Source organism: Poecile atricapillus, chromosome 2 (genome assembly GCF_030490865.1).
Source record: "Poecile atricapillus isolate bPoeAtr1 chromosome 2, bPoeAtr1.hap1, whole genome shotgun sequence".
NCBI lineage: Eukaryota > Metazoa > Chordata > Aves > Passeriformes > Paridae > Poecile > Poecile atricapillus.
The window spans coordinates 58,171,344-58,192,850 of NC_081250.1; the positions used below are offsets into that span (position 1 = coordinate 58,171,344).

The window sequence follows — 21,507 nt, forward strand, 5'->3', positions numbered from 1 at the left end:
AAGAGGAGCGGGAGACACATAAAAGAGGGGAGAAGCAGATTTAGCCAGGAAGTGAAACAAAGAGAGTGTCACTTCTTAAAGGGAAGCACCACGTGGAATTGATATGAATCATGATGTACCAAAGTAAAATCATGGCTTCTGAGAGGTACTAAAACCAGAGGCTACATGTTTGACTGTGGGAAAGGTCAGCAATGCTCTGGAGTGTCCCAAAGCTGCCGAGAACCTGGTGTGAGCTTATCAGCTGTTAGGCAGAGAGCCTAATACTAAAGGGCCTGTGGCTTACTCTCCATTTTTAACCAAGACTTGAACACCTTTTAAAAAGGGTTAATACAGGATTCATGGATTGTAATAAAAGTGTGATCCTTCCTTCCCTTCTTGATCAATAATAAATTGCCTACTAATGGCTCATAAACACCTACAGCGTTTTAAGTGATATGCTTGGATCTATAATCTATTATTCACTAAATGCAAGTACATATTTTATATTCCAGTGAACATTTATTAACACACTACCCCTACAGTCAAAAGCTTATATAAAGTACTGAAAAATGTAGGCATTTCTAACAGAAAAAATACCACAGGATAGAGCAGGGTATGGAGAGACAAGTGTTTTTAGTTACGGCACCTGTAACAACTAGTGATCACAATGCCTTCTCCAAGCTTTCTTCCTCTGCTCTTCCATTCAGGCTCACTTGGTGGCAAATAAAGAGAGCTCTGGCTCTTTAGTTACAATGCTTGTAAACAAGTCAGCCTCAGTGCACAGGAAAGGCAATAAACAATAATGCTGGTGGTAATGGCCACTCCTGGGTTGTTAATACTGTGGCAATTCCCTGCTATATCACTCCTGGTACCTCCAGCTGAATAATAAACAACTTCTCTAAATAAACAGATTTTGATGTGGACAATTATAGGGCTAGTGCTGTTTCCTCTGTAAATGCTCGTAGAAAAGTGTGAATGCTCTGGGGGCTTTTTGTGGAAGGCAAGTGTATACTTATTTAAGGGAAGTGTATATTTATTCAGTGTGCCAGTTTGAACAGTTTGTGAAACAGTTTGTTGTGAGGAGTCCATCCAGGCTAGTGGGGTGTGTGGCTCCCACTGGATGCAGCAGGTATTAGGTCCCAATGCCCAATCTTGTTTTACTTGCCTGTGCCAAATTATAACAATAAAACATCAGTTGAGAATGGTGAGGCTGTGTCAAGCTGGTCCCCATTTCACCACTGGAGAAGCTGAGAACCTGGCACATGTATTAACAGTTCTGCCCACATACTCAGCCACAGGAGTCTTTTGCTCCAGAGCCAAGGAAATTTTTAATGCACAGCATCACATCCTAACTTCATCCCTCTTGAAGTGTGTATGCACAGGTTTTTTTGCTGTTTGGAAGGAAAGCAGAAAAAGACTGATGAGGCTTTTGCCCTCTTCACTAACTGCAGCCTTTCCCAAAATGTGGTGGGACTGGATATGTTTCAAGGGATGTTGCACTGCCAGCAGTGTCCTCACTTAATGCAAAGCCTTGGGTTACCTCAATATGATAACCAAAATGCTGAGGCACGCTGCACATCTTTCACTTAAAAAGAGATTGAGACAATAACTGAAGAGATGTCAACAAGAAAAACAGATGTGAAAAGGAATCCTTAGAGCCAGCATTTACGGTCCTTGTAGTAACCACAATAAAAAAATGGTAATGCCTTGTGTTTATGGATTTTTGTTTTATATTCCACTCTCAATTGGCACATGATGTACCTCCTACTGTTTCCCAGGGGGTCATGCTGATATGGAGAGAAAAATTACTTGTCCCATTACTGTCAAGATTTTAAGCATATTGCAGGGAGGAATGATAATCTTATTTTACCAGTATAGTATCTCAGATAGCCTGTCTTTAAATTCCAAATTTTGGTATGTGTGAACACTAGAAGGAGCTTAATTTATATCTGCCTCACCAAACTAATTTGGTCATAAGTAAGTATTTTTGTCACAATCATAATACATAGGATACAAGGTTTTGTTTCTAGGAGCTTTCCTCCTATCACAGCATAATTATGCTGTCAAGCTCTCCTATCAAATACAGAATCAAAATGCTTCCACACCACAACACGAATCTGCCTCTGTGAGCTAGAGACAAAGCTCACAAAGTCAGTGGAAGGACTCTGCCTGTACCACTGTAATTTCTCTCCTTATGACCGAGAAACCAGCCCTCAGACCAATATTGTCCCAGAGCTCTGCTGCCTGGGAATCTCTCATCAGGATATGCTTGATCTCCCACCTAAGGGCAATGGCTCTTCATCCTAACCTTGCAGGTGTTCAAAAGGATCAGATTGAGGTGTTAGGATGACAACTCAGAGAAGAACAGCTATGGCTTGAGCAAAACAACAGCAATGACAAGATAAATACCCAAATGTGCAAATTTGCTTTCTCTGGCAGGTGCATCATTACTTGGAAACTCGGATACACCTTGCCTTAAGGCAAGGTCTGGCAGGAAGTGTTCTGGATTCTGATGAACATGTACAGACTTTTCAAGCCACTAAACATTTTAGGGAAGTCAGTGAAGCCCATGGAGAATTTAGCCTTAAAACAAACCTACAAAGTCACTAAGGTGATTAATAGCTAATTTGGCACCTAATTCCCCCAGCACTTTCTATTAGCTGCGTATGGAAAGGAGCCTCTCCAAAGTGCTTCTGTGTGTGAGTTTTGGTGCAGGAGAAAACAGGAGTGAAGGCTGTTCCTCACTAATGGGCTGCCAGGAAAGATGGCTTTTGGAAGACTCTATTTGCTCTCTCACACCTCTGACATGTCAGGCCTGTGTAGGTTCACAGACCCAAAGCCCTGCTATTTATGTCTTCAATCTTCCTGCAGAACAACTTCCCAAAACCAAGTGCAGGAGCAGCCTGGCAGCCTTTGCTCAGCCAAGCTCAAGAAGCTTGGTGGAATATGGAGCTCAGATAATCCAACACTGCAGAACCAAGCTGCATCTTTGACCATCAAGATAATGAGGAGCCGAAATTTCCTCTATCCAGAGCTGATGCTGGGCCCTGGCTTTCTTCCACTTTTCCCACTCTCCACAGCTGACAAATAATATGAAAGTCAAAATGTTTACTTTCAGTACAGTGATGTTCTACTACACAGAGTTCACTTCAACAGGATGAAACAATCCCCCCCTTCCAGCTAATGCATAATTATCTCCAGCAACTTGCTCAGTATCCTTATTAACCTATCACAATCTGAACAAGCCAGGCCCTGTCCAAAGGCTGTCCTAAGAATAAGAGGGTCTGAACATGCTTTTAGAAAACAGATCTGTGTGTCAATCAACCTGCCAGAGGTCTCTTTTCTCCACTAATTAAATGTCTTCCTATCCCTTGGACCATGTTTTAATATCGTCTAAGTGTGATCTATTATTATCCCCACATATCACCAAAAACAGCAATGCAAAATTGTATTTCATGCTCTTTGCACTTCATTTCTTTCAGTTGCAGCTGCTTTTCCTTGCTGGTTTTTTTCCTGCTTGACAACAGCATTGGTTAAAAAAGAAAAAAAGGCAATTTTTTTCTTTCTAAAACTTCTAAATATGTGTTCCAGTCTGACTGGATGCTGTAATTCTGCTTGGGCTTTTGAGGTTTTTCTGTTCAAGAAAACAAAGCAAAAATTCTCAGAAAGGCACACACACAGACGGAAAAAAAAATCAGGAATTAATCAGCCATTGGAATACAAGAAAAACAAGTCTAACAGAACAGGGCATCCTGCCCAAAATAGGTCTTCATCAAATCTGTATGTTCTCAAAAAAGATCAAGCTGTAGCAACTTGTGGCCATAAACGTGTCCATTAACAACTACACACTGCTTTTTACTTTTTGTAAGCAAAACAGCTCGCCCTGATACCAAGTAACAACATTACTTCACCCTGGAATCTAATGGATACATTTTTATCACTACTTTTTCATATTTAGATTGGTGAAATTGAACCACAGGGAAAACAGTTGTTCTTCACAAAGTGTGTATATTTATTTATCTGTGTACATTTGTTTCTTTCAAACCGTGAGTTGTTAGTTTTGGTGGGTTTTTTTTCCCTGCAGAAATTTCTTGAGTGTGGGAAATTACCTGCAGCTGCACAGGATTTGGGGGCTATATACTAATGTCAACACAGCACAAGGAAAGAAAGTTAGAAAGGCATCGGTGAGTAATTCTGTGCAGTCAAATTAAAGTGAGTCTCCTTCATTAGGATCTATAGAAATTTGCTGTCAAAAAGCCAACCACAGCATCTTTCTTCTGGAGAAATGTGTTCTTTGCCAAAAGTTTCTTTGGCAAAAGGAAAATTACAAAAAGGAAAAATGGTGTCTCTGGAGTTCAAATCCATCTGTATTCATTGTTCTGTATGGCCTGTCTAAAAGAGGCAGCCATCTTTCAGAAACATTTTGGTTTGACTTACAGGTTCCATTTCACTTGTACTTTGCTGTACTGAACCTCAGAAAAATTCTCCACTGTGTGTTGTCTGACTTCTTGGCCCTGCCTTTGTCCTCTGGTCTCCTGAGAAGTTGTGACTCCTTCTTAGATTCTTGCAGGCTTTGACACCATCTTCTAATCCCTCTGCATTAGAAGATGTCAAAAGCCAGATCACCTCTAACTGCCCCAGCTCTTGTGTTGCTTTCCATGCACTTTTTTGTAAGGTCAGCAGCTCCACAGCACTTTGAAGGAAGAAGTTTCAATGTTACCCACTTTGACCCTATAGTGAGATTTCCCTTACTGTCAAATCTATATGTTAAGAAAAAAAGAAACCCCAACATGAGAAGCATTGCATACAAAAGTACTTACATAAGCTTGAAAAATCATGACATTTCTAAAATGATATTTTTGTTCATGTTCACTTGCCCCTTGTTACTTGAACCTTTCAGGTCACACGTTTCAAGTGTTTCTCTGTGCACATCAGATCAAACTCTTTTTTAACAACAGTGTGGAACTTGAAATTCTGATGCAACCACAATCTTGGCATCAGAGATCCGTGTTAAGAGACCTGCAGACAAAGAAACCTGTAGCCCTGGGGCTGCTGACAAGTCTTCCTACAGTCCCCAGTCCAGAGGCTTAGGGTGTTCCCCTTGGATTTGGGTGGGAGGCTGAGCCACCTGTGTCCATGAACATCTGCAGGGTGACTCAGAGGACAGACACACCTCCACTACCTGTTATTCAGCAGCCCAACACTTGGAGCCTTCGCTGGGCTTTGGAGAGACCCAGCTCCTACTCCTATGGGAGCAGGGTGGAAGCTTGCATCTGGCTCCATCCCAAGTGTGTGGGAGCGCCTGGAGCACTGGGTCATTTGCCCTCTCTTGTCATTGTAAAATGAAGAAGCCTACCCTGAGAAAAATTCCAGCAAAAGAGCAACATTCCCAGAAGCATGCCTCAATAACAAAACTCAAAGGTATTGCTCACGCTGGCACTTTCTGATGAAAGGCAATTTTCTGATGAAAAGTGATTTTCTGGTGAAAGCATCCAGATAATTTTCACAGCAGGGACTGAGCGCAGGACTCCTGGGATGTGACCTACCTTGGAAGGGCGGCATCCCACCCTGTCCTCTGGGGCACAGGCAGCTCTCCTGGCTCTGACCACCCACAGTCATGATGATTGTAACTCAGTGCTTCTGCCATTAACGCTGGGGTCAGGCTGAACTTGCAGTCAGCCTGCTCCGAATATTTCCTTCTGCTCCCGAACAAAGATGATTCAGATAACTGCACAGCCTGTCCTCAAAGCTGGCTGGCTATGAAGTCAAAGTTGCTGTTTTTAAAGTTATCAAAGGGCCATGAAAGAGTCCTCTGCTTCTTGCTATCCACACTTTGATCCATAACTTGTGCTTAGTTTGTGCTTCATCTTCAGCCCAGCTGCCAGCAAAGGTAACCTGTGCCTTCTGAGGGGAGGGTTGTTGCTAACTTTGTGCAGCCCTGTTATGGACACAAGATAGCTCTTTTACAACCTGTCTTTGTTGAGGAGAAAGGGCAAGGAGGTGGGCAGGAGCTACACCAGCTTATGCCTCTGTATTTCCTTTGATCCTGAGTCAGCACAGCCCCAAATCGCCGCTTCTCAGGACCCCTCAGCCTGCCACTTTTAACTTGCCAGTGGAGCTGGAAATAAACATGGAACACCAACAGGAACAAAGGAGATGCCAAAAGATTATGGCAGCTGCTAGAAGGCAACTGCAGGGTGTGCTAAAATACCCAGCCAGAGTCTAATCAGCTTGTGGAATTGCATGCTGTGCTATTCACTTGCAGCCATGGAGCCAAGGGTTACTGAGGTACCTGCACGTGCCTCTCATCTGTCTCAAATTGCTCCTCTGACCCGTAACTGTGAAGCCAGATGGCTGTGTTCATGAAAACCTTGGAAAAGGGTCTGGGAGTCAATGAGAGGGAAGAGAAGACCACGTGAGGACTTTACCAATGACTACCCTTGCAGACTAAAGAGACAGGAGACACGGATGGCACTCCTGATCCAGGAGGCTGCAGAGGGAACCAGCTGTGCTTCCTTGAGTTACCCTGCCCCATCCACAAGCAGCTGCTGCTTTGGGCCATCTCAGCCCCAAGGTGTACAACCAAAATTAGACACTGTAAGTAGGGCCTGGCTTCCTAAGCCATACAAATACTGAGCTTTGTGACCTGTTAAACTGAAACCTTTTTCCCTGGAAATGCTACAGATGTCTTAACAGCTGACTGCATGGATCTGGTATATACATCTGAACTGTGGAGAAAGACACAGACACAAGGGATTCAATCACCTACCTACCAGGCAAGACTTACTGTGACCCTAAGGCTTTCTTCCATTTCCCTGCCTCCTTCATGTACTGTCCCTGACACATGCAGATATATTCTTTGGTCCACTCTCCTCCCTCTTTTTGCCCCAGTGCAGTTGTTGCTGAGAAGAATAGAAAACAGGTAAGTAGCGCTACAGATGCACAAAATGCCCTCTCATTAATACCTTCCTCTGAAATAGCTCTCCCTGCACCTGTTTTTAGCACACACTTCTCCAAAAGCAACAGTATTTGTCAGAGGGAAAAAAATGCTCTCTGGCTATACCTTATGGAAAGCAACAAAAACCTAAAATCAGCAAGAAGCAGGAAACACAGAAAGAATAAAACAGACCATGAAATAGCTATGAAACAGAACACCATCAACTTGCCTGATTTTTAGAGGCCTATCAGGAACAAGCACAGCACGTCATCCAGAGAGGCTGGGAGAAGTGTCAAGACATCCAATGTCTTAAAGCTCCTCAGACTCTGTGACCGTGGCTGGGAGCAGCTTAAGGAGATGGTATGAGCTGCAGTACCCAGCTGCTCCTGTCTCCCACTCTGACCACCCCACACCCCATGAGTGAGGGGCTATACTATAATATAAGGAGGAGCAATATACCCTGCGTAACATTTTATGCAGAAGTGGTCCAGGAGTGGCTGGGAAGGGCAACACCATCAGCTGATTAACTGCAGCCAGCAGGGGAGGTAGGAGGGCGAAGGAAAGGGACCTTACATGCTCAGTCTGTACTGGATACGTGCAAAGGGAACCTGTCGCTAATTGACAGGACAGTGCTGGCCAGAGAAGAGATAGCTACACCAGCTTTCAGAACCTGGACTCTAGAAGACATAAGAAGTTTTGAAAAAGACCCCCTGCAAGAACAGGGAAGACCTTTAACATGAAGCTTCTCAGTTTTGAGGGTTGGTGGTGTGATGTAGTTCCCATGAGGAACTGCACCTCAGAGAACCCCTCCAAGTCCTGCCTGCCCATAAGGTTTGGCTGGCAAAGGGAATGATCTCTTGGTGCTGCTTGAGTTGGCCCTCAGGGTCTGAGGTCCCCACCTGGCTGGTCCACAGCTTTTGTCTGTGCATGAGTGTAAGACATAAGCAGGCTCTTACTAATATTTAGAGAATTACAACCTATATGTACCAGAATAGATTTACTGCCATTTGCTTGAACAAATATTTTAACTCAAAACACTACTTTTGTACCTGGGGTCTGCTTTGGCAATTTTACAGCCATTCAGTGCCATTGGGAAACTGTCTGAAGACAAAAAGCTACACAGGAAGAGACAGGTCCAGGAAAACAAGGTGTTGTATTTGAAAATCTTCAACTCCCATGGCATTCAAGGCAGGATTTCACAGAGCACAGCCCATATGGCTTGCTTGTCTTTGCCCTGCAGCTGACCCTTCTGTGGGAAACACCCGTGGGTCACACAGGGGTCCAGGTGTGCCCACGATTCCTGCACAGCCTGCTGTGCTTGGACCAGGCACGACCTGCCCAGCCTGGCCTCAGGCTCAGCACAGAGGATTTGGTTATTAGTCACTGCCACCGACAGAGGCAGAAAGGCAGGAAAAGGAATGATGATTTCACCAATCCAAGGTGTCCTCCAAAGAACAGTTTCAATTTAGAAACACCAATGTTCTTAGTATTTCTGACTAAAATTACCTTGTAATTTTCTATTTCCAGATTTCCAGAATGTTTTTCTTGGGTTTGGCCCACTTTTTCCCTGAAATTGAATGTAAAAATCCCCAAGAGAATAATGAAGTACCAGGAGTGTCTTTGCTGACAAGTGTCCCCCCCTCTTCCCCTGGTTTTACATTAATAGAAATCTTCCTCCTCAGCCCCCTCTTTTTTCTAGCTCTGATAGAGGCATTGGAGACTTGGAAGTTAACAATGCCTTTAAAAATAAAATATCCAGTATCTGTAAATCTAAGCAAATGCTTGATCCTGAGCTTTCACGTGAAGAAGCCCAGCTACACTGCAGCTTAGCAAATCTGATTTCTGAAGAATTGTATTTTCTATCCCAGTGCTCTGAAAACGAGACAGACTCGGTTGTTACTTGGGAAAGCTTAAGCAATGGCACTTGGCAACTGCGGCATGCCTGATCCTCACAGACAGGGCAGAAATAAAGATGAGGGCTATCTCCCTTAAACCAAACCAACATAAAACTGTTGAGAGCTGAATTCTCGCCAAGGTGCAGTTTGAACAGTTTCCCCAGGGAATGGGAACACTTGCATACTTGATGAAAGAATCAGCCCAAAAGAGATGGAGCTGTGTGACAAATCAGTGACATTCCCAATGCTTTCACATCTACCTAATACCTGGGAAAAGGTGTTGTGGTGATACCTGGCTGTGCTCACACATGCACACTGCCTAGAACTGTGGTCTTCCTAAACCCAGCATCCTCCTTCCATCTTCTCCTCAAGCTTCTCTCACACTAAAAAAGAATCCCAGTCTTGTTCTTCCTCTCTCTCTCAGTTACTAATTATACTAAAATATCAACTGATTCTGATTATTAGCATTTTAAAGTGTATTTTCCCTCTTATTTACCCCAGTTTCTCCCTTCTTTCAATCATTTTTTTGAAGCTCTTCTCCTTCTGCCTCCCACTCACTGCTAGTTCTGTTTTACTGACCCATATTAATTTTCCTGGTTGCTGCAACCCTGTAACCTGCTGTAAGATCTGGGGGTGTCTATTTTAATTCCTTGGAGGAAAGGAGGACAGAGTCAAGCTTACTGTTTTCCTTTGACATTTTTTTCCAAACCTGTATCTCTCCCCCCTCAGTCTTCCCTTTATCCTCTTATCTGAGAGCAAGGGAAGGATTTGCGTGTGTTGCCTGTGGGAAGATTTGCCTCCCTGCTGGTAGCAGCTCAGGCACAGCTGGCAGGGAGCTCCCACAGTGCCCTTGCACTGAAGTGCTCTAAGTTGTGATGGATTTTTACAAGGTGGATGTGACCACGGCAAAACCACACTTTCTTTCGTATTCTCTCTTTCTGCTCAAGGCAACAGTAAAAACAGGGCTTTCTGTGACAGCAGTGCAGCATACAGGAGCTTACCTTAAAACACCCAACATTTCTACTGTGTGTGAAGGCAATGAGCTACAAACTGGGAGAAAATCTCTGCAGCATCTGCTCACAGACAGTCACTGCAGAGACTTTTTGGGAAGAGCGCTGCAATTTCTCTTGTCATCATCTCTACCCAGTGTACCAGGTGCCAAGTTCCCAGCATAGCTCAGGATGTATTGGATGGCTGGGACCTTCACATTATTCTCTGTATTTCCTATTTGAATCCAGGCTCAGGAAACGAAATGAGGCAGAGGGAAAGGGATTGTTTGCGTGTGTGTGACTTATGGAAGGCTGAGGGTAGAGCGAGTGAATGGCCAGAGAGGTGGGCTGGCACATGTCCTGGTGAACAGCCTAGGCCCCACCAGTAGCATGTCCCAGCCCCTGTGGCACCCCCTACAAACACAGTCAGTGCTGCACAAGACACCTGGGTTAGGATGCTGCTTTCATGGGACCAGATTCATGCCATGTCACTCTTCAGAGAGCTTCCGGGCTTCTGAGCTTTTTCTGGCTGCCCTTGCCTTTAATCACAATTATGAACTGTCACTGCTCATTTCATCTTAATGATGCCTTCAGGTCTGAATATTCACAAGGGCCAAGGAAGCCCCAGACAGCGAGAAGATGTACAGCATCCTTGCTGGCACCTCCTGCACCAGCGAGTCAGGGACAGGATGGCAATGGCTCACCGCCCTGGAAGGGCAGAAGAGGCTCTTGAGCTGATCCCCTGTGGAGCCGAGGATCTTGCCAAGTTGCTCATGAATCATATGCATGGCTTCAGCTGAGCTGAGCTGTAATGTTTAGAAGGACTGAAAGAATGTATTTAAAAACTCAGTGAGATGCATGCAGGCATGTCTAGATAAATGGTTTCCATTGTTAATTACCCACACTGTAACGCACTTTAATTCAGAGCATGGGTTTGTCCAGCCACAGCTTTCAGTTATTTCAGTTCACTGCTGCCCACAGACATTCTCTTATTATGATTCCCACTGCATTAAAAGCACTTCTAGTGCCTCACTATAAAGCAGAACTTTCAGATTTTAAACCATTTTAAAAACCTTTTTTTTTCAATTTGCCTCCCAAATGGATATCAATCTGGACACAGTATCTCAAGCCTCGATGTCTTATGTTGGTTTTCTGCTATTATGAGATCTAAGAGAATTTTTTTAAACAATAAGGAAGCTAATTTTTGAAAAATGCCTGTTCATTAAGGAAGAATGTTGTATGGCACTAATTCAAATGTCTTAGAGGAGTACCTACATCAGAAGTTATTTTCTTCTGAAAACTTCATAACCTCAAATAAAATGTATTAAATTTGATGACTGAGTGGTCTACACAGACTAGATCAAAATGTGACTGATTGTACTCAGTACCATGTTTTTGATGTTTTTACTTGAACTAATATCATGCTTACTGTTAGAAAATCCAACAGCTTTATAGTTTTCTCCTGGTCCTTTCTCAAACCTTTGTTTAAAAGCTTTTGCAAAAAAATCTTATAACCACTTTTTTCCCCCCATCTGTATATCACTCAATTTGTCTTGAATATAAATATCTCCATGGATACTGCAAAAAAACCCCAATTTCAAAAACTTCTATATTTCATCTCCATTGCCACACTCTAGGCAATGAAAATGTAAGCATTTATAATGTTGAATGATTTAATGCAATTCTTCTAAGTGTTGCACACATGAATCAGCTCATTACCTCAGCCTAGCCAGCTATATGAGGTGTAGCCAAATGTAAATCTGCCTGCCTTCTTTCATTCCAAACCTCCAGAATTGATAGCAATGTATCCTGGAGCTCTGAGATGAAATTTCCAGATTATATTGTCATTTCAAATAAATGAAAGACTTGTCTTTTTCAGAACACTGGGACAGTACTCAATAAACCCACAGCACCCAAGCTCTCCTGCAAAAGGCAGTGGAGCAATCTATGGAATAGAGGAGCTGTGCTGTGGCCCCAGGATATTGGGCTGCGATGAGTAGCTGCAGTAATTTTACAAACATGTCTGAAGGCCAAGTGACGATTATTGTGAGTTTACTTCAGACACTCCCTGAATGATTTGCCTGGAAGTTTGGAGAATAAACCCACTGGATAGAATCTTATAATGGTGGAACCAGACAGACACTAAAAGAAATTAAACATGGAACATATTTTGCTGGGTGAGCCACACTGCACCAAATGTAAACCAGTTAACAATGTGACAAAGTTACCAATGCTTTTATGAAATAGTTTTAGCTGTTCAATTATTTATCGCTAATGTTACATTGCAGCATATTTATATAATATTTAAAAGAAGACCTAAGCTTGCTATTTATTCATGAGAAGATATCCTGCAGACTGAAAGAGTTCACTGGCACAGAATGAAGTTATTAACAAGTCAAAAGTGATTTTATCTTAGTCAACTCTTGCCTTGTTCCCAAGCAGTGCAGAGAAACATTCTCCATTTTTTTTTCACTTCTAAACCTAAAACACTGCAGAGAATCTCAGGTGGCTCCCAAAGCCTAAATTGTAATTTTATATAAATGTGCAATTGTAATCTAATTGTACTGTCCTCAAAATCTTCCAGGGCAGCTCCTTGACCCGTAAGGATTTCTCTCTTTACCTGGGAAAAGCAGCCCAACAGCAGGGGCTGCAGTGAGCCCCACGGCTGGGGAGAGCCAGGCGTGGAGAGCTCAGGTGGTCACTTTGCTGAGAGGGGGAGCTTTGAGCAGATCTGCAGGCTCACTAAGGGACTCTGTGTAAACCTGTCACACCCTGCTGTGTCCCCACCCCCAATCTAAGGGCAATTCGTAGAGAAAGAAAATGCAACATTCCTCCCAACCCTCCTGATAAAATGGAGGATGATTTTCTTACTGGGGCCATGGCTCCTTTAGCTGCTCTTGAGGCAGCTGCCGTGACAGCACAAGGTATGTCTGCCAAAGTTTAGAGAGCTTCAATGAAGCAGGAAGGCTGGATTTTTGGGGGGTGGGAGGACTGCAGAAAGCAATTTCTTTTTTTTCCCAAGAGAAGCAAATAAGCCAAGGAGAAGAAATGGTGAGAACTCTTCTATCGTAGTCATGACTAGGTACAGCCTGTTCTTACCTAGCACTCTCTCCACACAACCAATAGCAAGGACAACCAGTCATTCCTTCAAACATTTACTATTTGTTAGCAGCTTAAGGCAGCCTTGCAAAGGGGAGGGACTGTCTCGTGAAAGAGCTCACAAAGCTGGCACATGGTGTGCTATTTCTCCAGGGGCTTTGCAGGCAGCAGGGGTCCTGGGCAGTGGCTGGCAGAGCTGGTGCAGAGGACAGTGAGCTGTGCAGCAGTGATGCTGGGGACTCCCAGTACCTCAGAGTGTGAATAGAGCAATTCTGAACTCAGCAAAATAAACTGATACCGAGATATGCTCCATATAACAGCTGGATTTGGACAGCCAGGAAAGGAGGGATTTAGATTCAGATCCACAGAGCAAAATCAAATAAATGTATTCTTTTACATTAGGGACTGTATTATACAGATGGCTCACAGACAGCTCCCAGGAAAATGATCAAAGGACATCACCATTTCTCGATATTTGCAAAAAACCATTTTGCCATTGGTCCCACACCCATAAATTCCATGGCAGTCGGATAAAAGATGCACACCACTCAGAAAGCCCCACAGAACCTGACACTTAAGGTTTAGATGGAGCAGTGCAGAGGTTCTCAGCTCCACGATTTTAACAATGTCTATGTGATACACAGAAGCAACATCACTTCCCAAAACCAAACCTCATCACTTCCCACTACTTTCAGACACACCTGAGCTGTCTGAAAGACAACTTGCCTAGCAAATGTTTCTGACTGTCAGAAAGGAGTTGGGAGACCACACTAGTGTGACTCAGACTTGAGAACTTTGCAGTCACACCTCCGTCTGGATTCATCACAGACTAAGTTGGTCTCACTTGCAGGAAGAATTTCCTTGCCTAGGCACATACCTTGCAAGTGAGGCATGAGGAAGGTGTGATGTACCTGAACAGCAGGTAGATGTAGTTTTTATTTCTGTTATTGTGATGGTCATAGACATTGTGTTTAAGACATTTAAGACATTCTGCCCCAAAGCATTCACAATCTAAAGGCAGGACTATGCAGAACAGGTGATGGAACTACATGAGGCCAACTGAGATCTTTGACAAGACAGCAAACATTTGTTTATTACTGATAACTGAAACTGTGAGTAAAGGGTGCTCTCAAAGATTGTAATTTGGAGTGTGTTACCACTTTGATTTAAGTACTATCTGAGGAGAAAACCTGCTTTGGCTTTTGAATGGAAAAAAATAAGAAACACCTTATTTTTAGTTAAAATAGAGTTCTGCAGTGCTCTGAATCCTACATCCCTTAAGCAAGGGCACGTGAATGTTAAACTGAATATGTATCTCTTGTGCCTACAGGCACTTCCTTGTGCAAGAAGTTCAATATGTGCAATATAAAAAAGGCAGGTGACCACTACTACTGACTCATTTGGTCTTTCCCTGGTCTCCAGCCAGCTATGGCCTGAGGAGTCTGGAGCAGACACAAAATGCAAATTTGCAATATAGGGTACAAGTACAGTGCATCAGTTCAGATGCCAAAACTGGTGATACTGTTACAGCTTATAATTTTCGCATTTAAACAGCAGAGCTGAGACTGGTATAACAAATTCTCAGATGATCCCCAGGGAAATTAGTTAGCCCAATTCCCCAAGATTCTTTTTATAAAAAGTCACCCTCTGTGCCTATACACTATAAATAGTTATCTGTAACACCAGCAGGGAGTTGGTTTTTTTTTTAATACGTGTTTTTTGTTGACTGTGCTGTAATTTCTAGAACAGTTTATCCGCAATGAAAGCAAAAACACAAGCTGCAATTTTATTAATACTTTCATTCATGAAAACAAACTATTTATGCATCACATGTGGCTCTAAGTTAAAATTAAGGTCTCAGTATCACATTCAGAACAACAACTGAACAGTCAGAAAAGAGATAAAGTCATAAAAATGACTAATTCCAGAGTCTGAAGTAGAGTGCCATCTTAGGATAGCAAGCACCACTGGGCTTTGTCCAGCATGTCTGTATCTCTCTTGCACTGGACACACTGCTCCAGGTGTGGCCTCCCCAGTGCTGAGCTGCGGGGAAGAATCTCCTCCCTTGATGTGCTGGCAGCACTTTGCCTGATGCAGCCCAGGACATGGCTTCCTTTCTTTGCAGCAAGGGCACAGTGCTGGCTTGGTGTCCACAGGATGCCCAGGTCCTTTTCTACCTATCTCCTTTCCATCTGGTTGGCCCCCAACATGTCCTGCTGTGTGGGGCTGTTCCTCACCAGGAATGCAGGACTCTGCATTTCTCCTTGCTGAGCTTGCTGAGGTCCACAGGCCTCCTGAGCCTGCTTCTCCAGCCTGTCAAGGCACAATTGTCTAGCCATTCAGTCACTTGTCCAAAGCTTGTGTCATCAGCAGACTTGCTGCAGGTACACTCTGCTTCATCCTCCAGGCCACTAATGAAGTCTAACAGGACTGGACCCAGTACAGACCCCCAGAGCACACTGATAGTTACTGGCCTCCAATTAGACTCCTTGTCACTGACCACTATGCTCAGACATTCAAGCTGTTCAGTTTTCAGTCAACTGCTCATCCAGTCTCTTACAGAACACTTTGTCTATGAAAATCTCTTGAGAATCATTATACAAGACTCTCTTAACCTTGTCTGAGATTACTTTCTGTGTGTACCTTTGTGAAATTAAACCTTTAGTTGCAAGATTGTTTAAAATGCACATTCACAATTTACCTATTCCCCATCCTCAACATTATGGAAGTTGAAGCACAGTGTGTAAATTGAGCTTAGAAGGTTAAATAGTTTTGGCTTCTTTATGAGCTATTATTAACTTCATTATTTATAAGTCTCTTTGTTGAAATGTTCTTCAGCTGAAGGTTATTGAACTGTAACTTCCTATCACAGCATCTTTAATTAGGCTAGCTTTTCCCAACATGTTACGAAGCACGTTGAAGAAGAAACTCTCTGATCTGCTTCTCCTGTTTTGCACTGTGCTGATACAACTGACTGAGCTCAGGGGTCTCAGGCCTATAAATGGTTTTTTGAATCAGGACAGAATGTTTGATATTAATCTCAAAGTTCCACCTTTTCTTCTGTGATGTCTTCTTTGCAAACAAAAAAGTGAAGATTTGTCTTCAGATAGCAATGATTGACATTTCTGTTTTCACCAAGAAAAAAATTAAGAATTTAGTATGATGACCATCTGGCTTTCAGCTGAATTTCTCTGAATGTTTTTTGGTTGTTTAGCTCTTACTGTGTGTTTAAATCTTTTGCTGTAATGTATCCCCAACTAGTTTAAGACTTCAGTGATGTATTAGCTGCTTTTTTTGAGTCACTCGATGCCTGCCATTTGTTTAGAGAGGTGATAAGTCCACTTAAAGGTAGGATATGCCTAAAATGCCTTGAGGATACTCAGTGCATTATGTCTTGGAGGTGACTTTCGTGGTGGTCTTGAAAGGGCCTGGTGCCTGGGGGCTCCTGCTATGATTTTGTCTCAGCAGATTTTGCCTTTAGAGGAGACTTTTCACCACTAAATCTAAATCTTGCATTGAAATCTCCCATTCTGAAAATTTTGAAATAAAAAGTTTATCATTCTCTTGCTACTTTACATGGGAGAACCTGACTGCCTTCACATGTTTGTTTTCTTCACATACTTGAAGTGTCCCTTTCCTGAAATTTCCAGAAGGAGCTATTATACACATTATTGGATTGTTGGATTTTATTTAATTTAATCGGTAAATAAAAGCTAAATGAGAAAAAAGTTGACTAAATATATATATCCTACTTTGGTAAGTGAAAAGTAGTTCAGGATCTGATTCTGTTAACTCTGCTGACAATTGTGCAGCATCTGAAATACACAATACTGCTTCCAAAAAAGAGTAACACTCGAGGTGAATCAAGGTGACCTTTAGTAAGAACAAGAATCTACAGTACAGGGGAGCATGAGCCTTCCCACTCTTGTTAAACCACCAGGGATTGCCACTGTCATCCAGAACACCTGGAGCAGCTAATAAAGTTAACAAAATGTATGATTGAGTCTTCTGCTCTATTTTAAAAGAGATAGGCAGGTACCTAAAATAATTTCCTCACCCACCTGCTAATTACTTCTAACTTTTAAGGTCCCACACTTACATCTTGTGTAAGGTCGTTTACACCTCTGCAGGACATCACTGGGTGTAACAGCTGGTCCATTCAGATGGTGTTAGAGGATCAGGGTATGGAAAATTGCTCCCCAGCAAGGGTTTTTTCATGATTGGCTTCTCTGTCTTTCCCTGAAGCAATAACAGGACAGATAGATGGCACAAAGAGCTTTTGTCTTCTGTAGTAATGCCAGCTCAAGGAAAAGGCCATTCTTTGCTAGCCAGAGCACCTATGACAGCCCTGACATGAAACCAAAACAACAGCAATGCCAGTCAGAAAGCCTGGAAAATGTGCACACTGAGTATGGTGTGTCTTTGAAACAGTATTTACTATTTATTTGTTCCTTAATCAGAAGGAATGCATATCCTTTTGCTGCTTGTTAAGAGACTGCAAAGCCAGACCAAAGAACTATGCCTGGGCACAAATTTCAATTCTAGATACCGGGGATACAGCTCAGGATGATTACCATGAATTTGAATTCACATAAGCTCTCTTGTTTCCACACCTGTTACTTGCAGAGCTGCCTTGGCTTGCTAAGGCACATAGGGAGTACATGCAGGGAGTCTGCAGCCACAGCTCCAGACCCTACAGGTGATCCCAAGTGGGCAGATGCCTACTCCTTGCCTTGCCAGAAGTGATCCTTCACCAGTCCCCTGGACAAAAGAGCCACCTTTGTCTCAAACAAAATAACCATTTCCAGTCTGTCCACAGAACTTCCCTGTGCAAAGCATAGAACAAAGATTATTTGCAGGACCTCTGTGCTTTTAGAATTTAAGGGCACAGAAGAACATTGGATAATTTATTCTGATCTTCTCTGTATTGCAGGAATTTCACCTTTGTAACTTGATCTGCAATTGATGTTTTTCTTTTGATTGAAGTAGAGTCTGTTTAGCTGAGGGCTAAACAAAAGGGTACTGAGCTTTTAACTGAAAATATCCAGAAGCACAAAATCCACTAATTCTCTTCCTAGTAATTCTCTTCCAGTAATGAATCACCTTGGTATTAAATACTGGCATATAGTTTCCCATATGAATTTATAAGGATTCAGCTTTCATCCATGCATCCTCCCCCTGCTTAATTTAAAGGTCTTTTAAAGATACAGTTCTTCTCCCCTCATAAAAAAAAAAGACTTATGTGCCTAATCCAATCCCCTTCCTTACAATAATTTAAATCAACTGAAATGTTCAAATTTCTTATTGTATGGCATTTTCTCCAGGTGTCTAAGATTTACAGGTTTTTAGCCCTCTCCCAATTTTTCAAAACACCATTAAAAATATGAATCTGAGAACCAACTGCAGTATTCTAGTGTCAGTCTCACCAGTACTGCACACAGGCACAAAAAATCTTCCAGCTTCTTATTAATACTCCCCAGCTTAGATATTCAAGGCTGGCATTAACCCTTCTGACTTTATGTTGCAGTAGGAATTTATGGTTGCTTGTATTATTTAATAATAAATAATAAATAAATAATATTTATTTATTATTTATTATTTATTATTTATCCCTCATTTTGGGAACCAGAGCAAGCACGAGCGTTCATCTTTACATGAGCAAGCCTGCATTCATCTTTATTGCAAAATCTTGCATTAGACTATGAAAATGTGCTTCTTGTACTGGTTCCAGCTTACCGAGACGTCCAGGCTTCTCTCATATGCTTGCTCTTTCTCATTATTATCTTTCTCCACCCAAGAAACGTTATTAGCCTATTATCATGAGCGCCTATTTATGCTGAGACCAACAGTAAAAACATAAGGTTCCTAAACTCTCATGATTCTTAAAGGAATTGTTCAGCTCTCACTTAAACCTGAGAACAGTTAAACACTAAATACATCTCAGTTTTCAACAGTAAAATATCCCTTGTGCTTAGAATTCAGGATACTGGAGCCCTGATGGTAAAAGACGTGTTTTGGAAATGATATCTTAAAAAACATTATTAGGACACAATAGTGTTATACTAGTACCCAGTACTTCCATCCTCAAATTTTGAATCAGAAAAAGCCCTTAAAATAAAGATCTGATAATAAATCATATTATCAGTCAACACACCAAATGGTTTATCTTTTTTCCTGTCTGCTCCTGAATGAGTCTGATTCCAAATCAAACTACTCAGCTGAGATGTAACCTGAGCAGACGTCACAAGCAAAGAGTGGCTTTAACTGTACACAGGGTGCTCAGTCAGATGCAGGGGTCTCTCTGGAGCAGCTGGATCCATTTTCCATCAGCGTGCATTTTACTGCCAAGGTGACAAAACAGTAAATGTCTCTGGTCTGGGGATGATCACTCTCTTTTCTGCTCGTGGCAGTGGGGCACAAGCCATCCAGCCCCTGGGTGACAGTGCACGGGAGGAGCTGCTTCCAGGAGAGCTCAGCCTTCATCTCAGAGGCTGCACTTCATGGCGTGAAGTACTGTCTTAGTACTTCACAACCACATTTAATGACCATGGGGGCTGGGAAATAAGCCCAAACATTTAGTGTCAAGCTTGGACTTGGGTAAAACTAGAGAGGGCATGAACTCTTCAAAACATCCCCACCGCTAACTCCTCAGATTGCATTTCAGCATGCATGTGAAGAAAATGTGAATGCTCTCCTCTACCATTTTTCAGATGAGCTCTCACTGGCCTACATACAATTAATCCTAGAGAAGTGAACTGCTTGCACAGAGAAGGGACTAAACCCTTAGGAAATTTGATGAACTAAAGAATAAACAAAATATCTGTAAGACTTGATTTTCAAGGGCATGAATCATCCACAGCTTACGCTTGAGAATACTAAGCAGGTCTGAAAATTGGGACAATTGCTCTGTTTCTGCTGTTAAGTTGCTGCCTCAGCTTCCCTGGCCTTTACATTACCCTGTAGCATCAAAATACTTTAGATGTGGTTTTTACACTGGCGCACTGAGAGTTCATTCAAATTGTTAAAGTACCTTTAGGGAAAATTGATCTGTTAGCTCTAAACCTAACCTCAAAACATTAAACCACAAGAAAGGCTGGTTTTTATCCCCAGAGTAACTAGTTTGTCATCTAGTTAGACATGTCAGGAAACAAATCTGGTGGGTAAGGCTATCTGCTGGTGTGAACTGCCTAAGCTGGGCTGGCAGGGCAGAGTTTGACCCAATCTTCCCTCAGTTTTGAGTGACATAATGCTTTCTGTGCTCTACCCAGCCAGCCTTCCACTTCATATATACTGAACACAATACCTGCATATCTGCTGGAGTGATTTTGCCTGTCACATTTCCTGAAGAGACAACGATGTAAAACACGCTCTACCTCAAGAAAAGCTGCACTTACCCGATCCTCTTCTTCTCTGACATCTGGCATGGTGCTGATGCAGAGGCTGACAGCAGTGATGGCAACAAAGGATATTGAAATACAAGCAAAGATCTTTCCTGGGATCCCTGAGTGGGGGTTCTCCACCATATCCCTGAGCTTTCTCATGCACAAACTCAGTCGGCTGCTGTCCTGGAAGGCACATTGCGTAGCTTCATTAAATACCATCTCCCTTTCAAACAGCCTGGCCTCAGCTGCCTCTTCCTCTTTCTGTCGCAATCTCTTTTTACAGCACCACTCCAGGTGGTCCTCTTCTATCCCCCAGTACACAAGCTCCTCCTGGAACGAAAGAGCACACATCTCCCTGAGAAGCCTCAGCTTCCCGGCTGTCAGGAATGTCATGATTGTTCTGAAGGCACTAGGATTACGGTCAAAAAAAAATTCATTGCAGCTAACATCATAATCATCGCAGATGTCCATGATCTCATCATAATTGTTGCAAGATTTTAGCTTCCCAAGCCTGGTCAAGGGGCAGTTCTCCAAGGTGGTCCAGGGAATTTTATACTTAATACCACCTACATTGATGATCACAAACCTGGACCGGTCATCCAAGCGGGCTAAGCAGCACAGGTCTTCTCCAGCATGCAGAAGTTTGGCCTTTTTGTAGAAGAATCCTTTCTTGGTTTGCACTTCACACAGGTTTTCCAAGTTGTTGAAGGAGCGAGAGCTGAACTCAGGATCTGCATTCCCAGTGAGCAATGCCATTTCGTGATACATCTGTTGAGTCCATAGGGAGGTTGAGGCTACTCAAACAAAAGCTTCTGGAGCTTGGCCAGAAAGTCTATCTGTAAAACAGAATTTTAAAATTATAAGAAAAGCAGGGACTCTTAAATGATAACAATCCTATCCTCTCTCTCCCAAGAAACTCTTCTCTATGGCATTCTTTTTCCCCCCATTATTTTAGGGCTATCTTTTTTTGAAAGTCACTTGGGGAAAAAGCTTACGCTACAATCAGGTCAGAAGACATGCTGTTACTTTTAGAGGGTTTAGTTAGTGATTGAATGGAAATAAAACCAGTGAATTATAATTTCTAGAAATTTCTAGAGGTTTAAGCTATATCCCAGACATCAATGCATACCAGAAGAGAAATCTAGTCATTTAGATAAATTGCCATTTACAGTTTAGCAACTTAATAAAAAAACTTAGTTGCAAATGGTTTTTTGACTATTTTGGCC

The 21,507-nt window shown here is 42.5% G+C and overlaps 1 protein-coding gene across 4 annotated transcripts in view; it reads right to left on the bottom strand.

The window, feature by feature from the left end:
- KCNG2 (potassium voltage-gated channel modifier subfamily G member 2) overlaps positions 1-21,507 on the bottom strand; it is a 52,584-nt gene that overhangs the window by 2,353 nt on the left and 28,724 nt on the right. For all 4 annotated transcript variants that reach the window (XM_058833635.1, XM_058833634.1, XM_058833633.1 and 1 more), the window contains exon 2: positions 20,294-21,117. In XM_058833635.1, coding sequence (XP_058689618.1) covers positions 20,294-21,049 — 756 coding nt within the window. In that variant the 5' untranslated portion in view covers positions 21,050-21,117. The remainder of the gene's footprint in view (positions 1-20,293; positions 21,118-21,507) is intronic.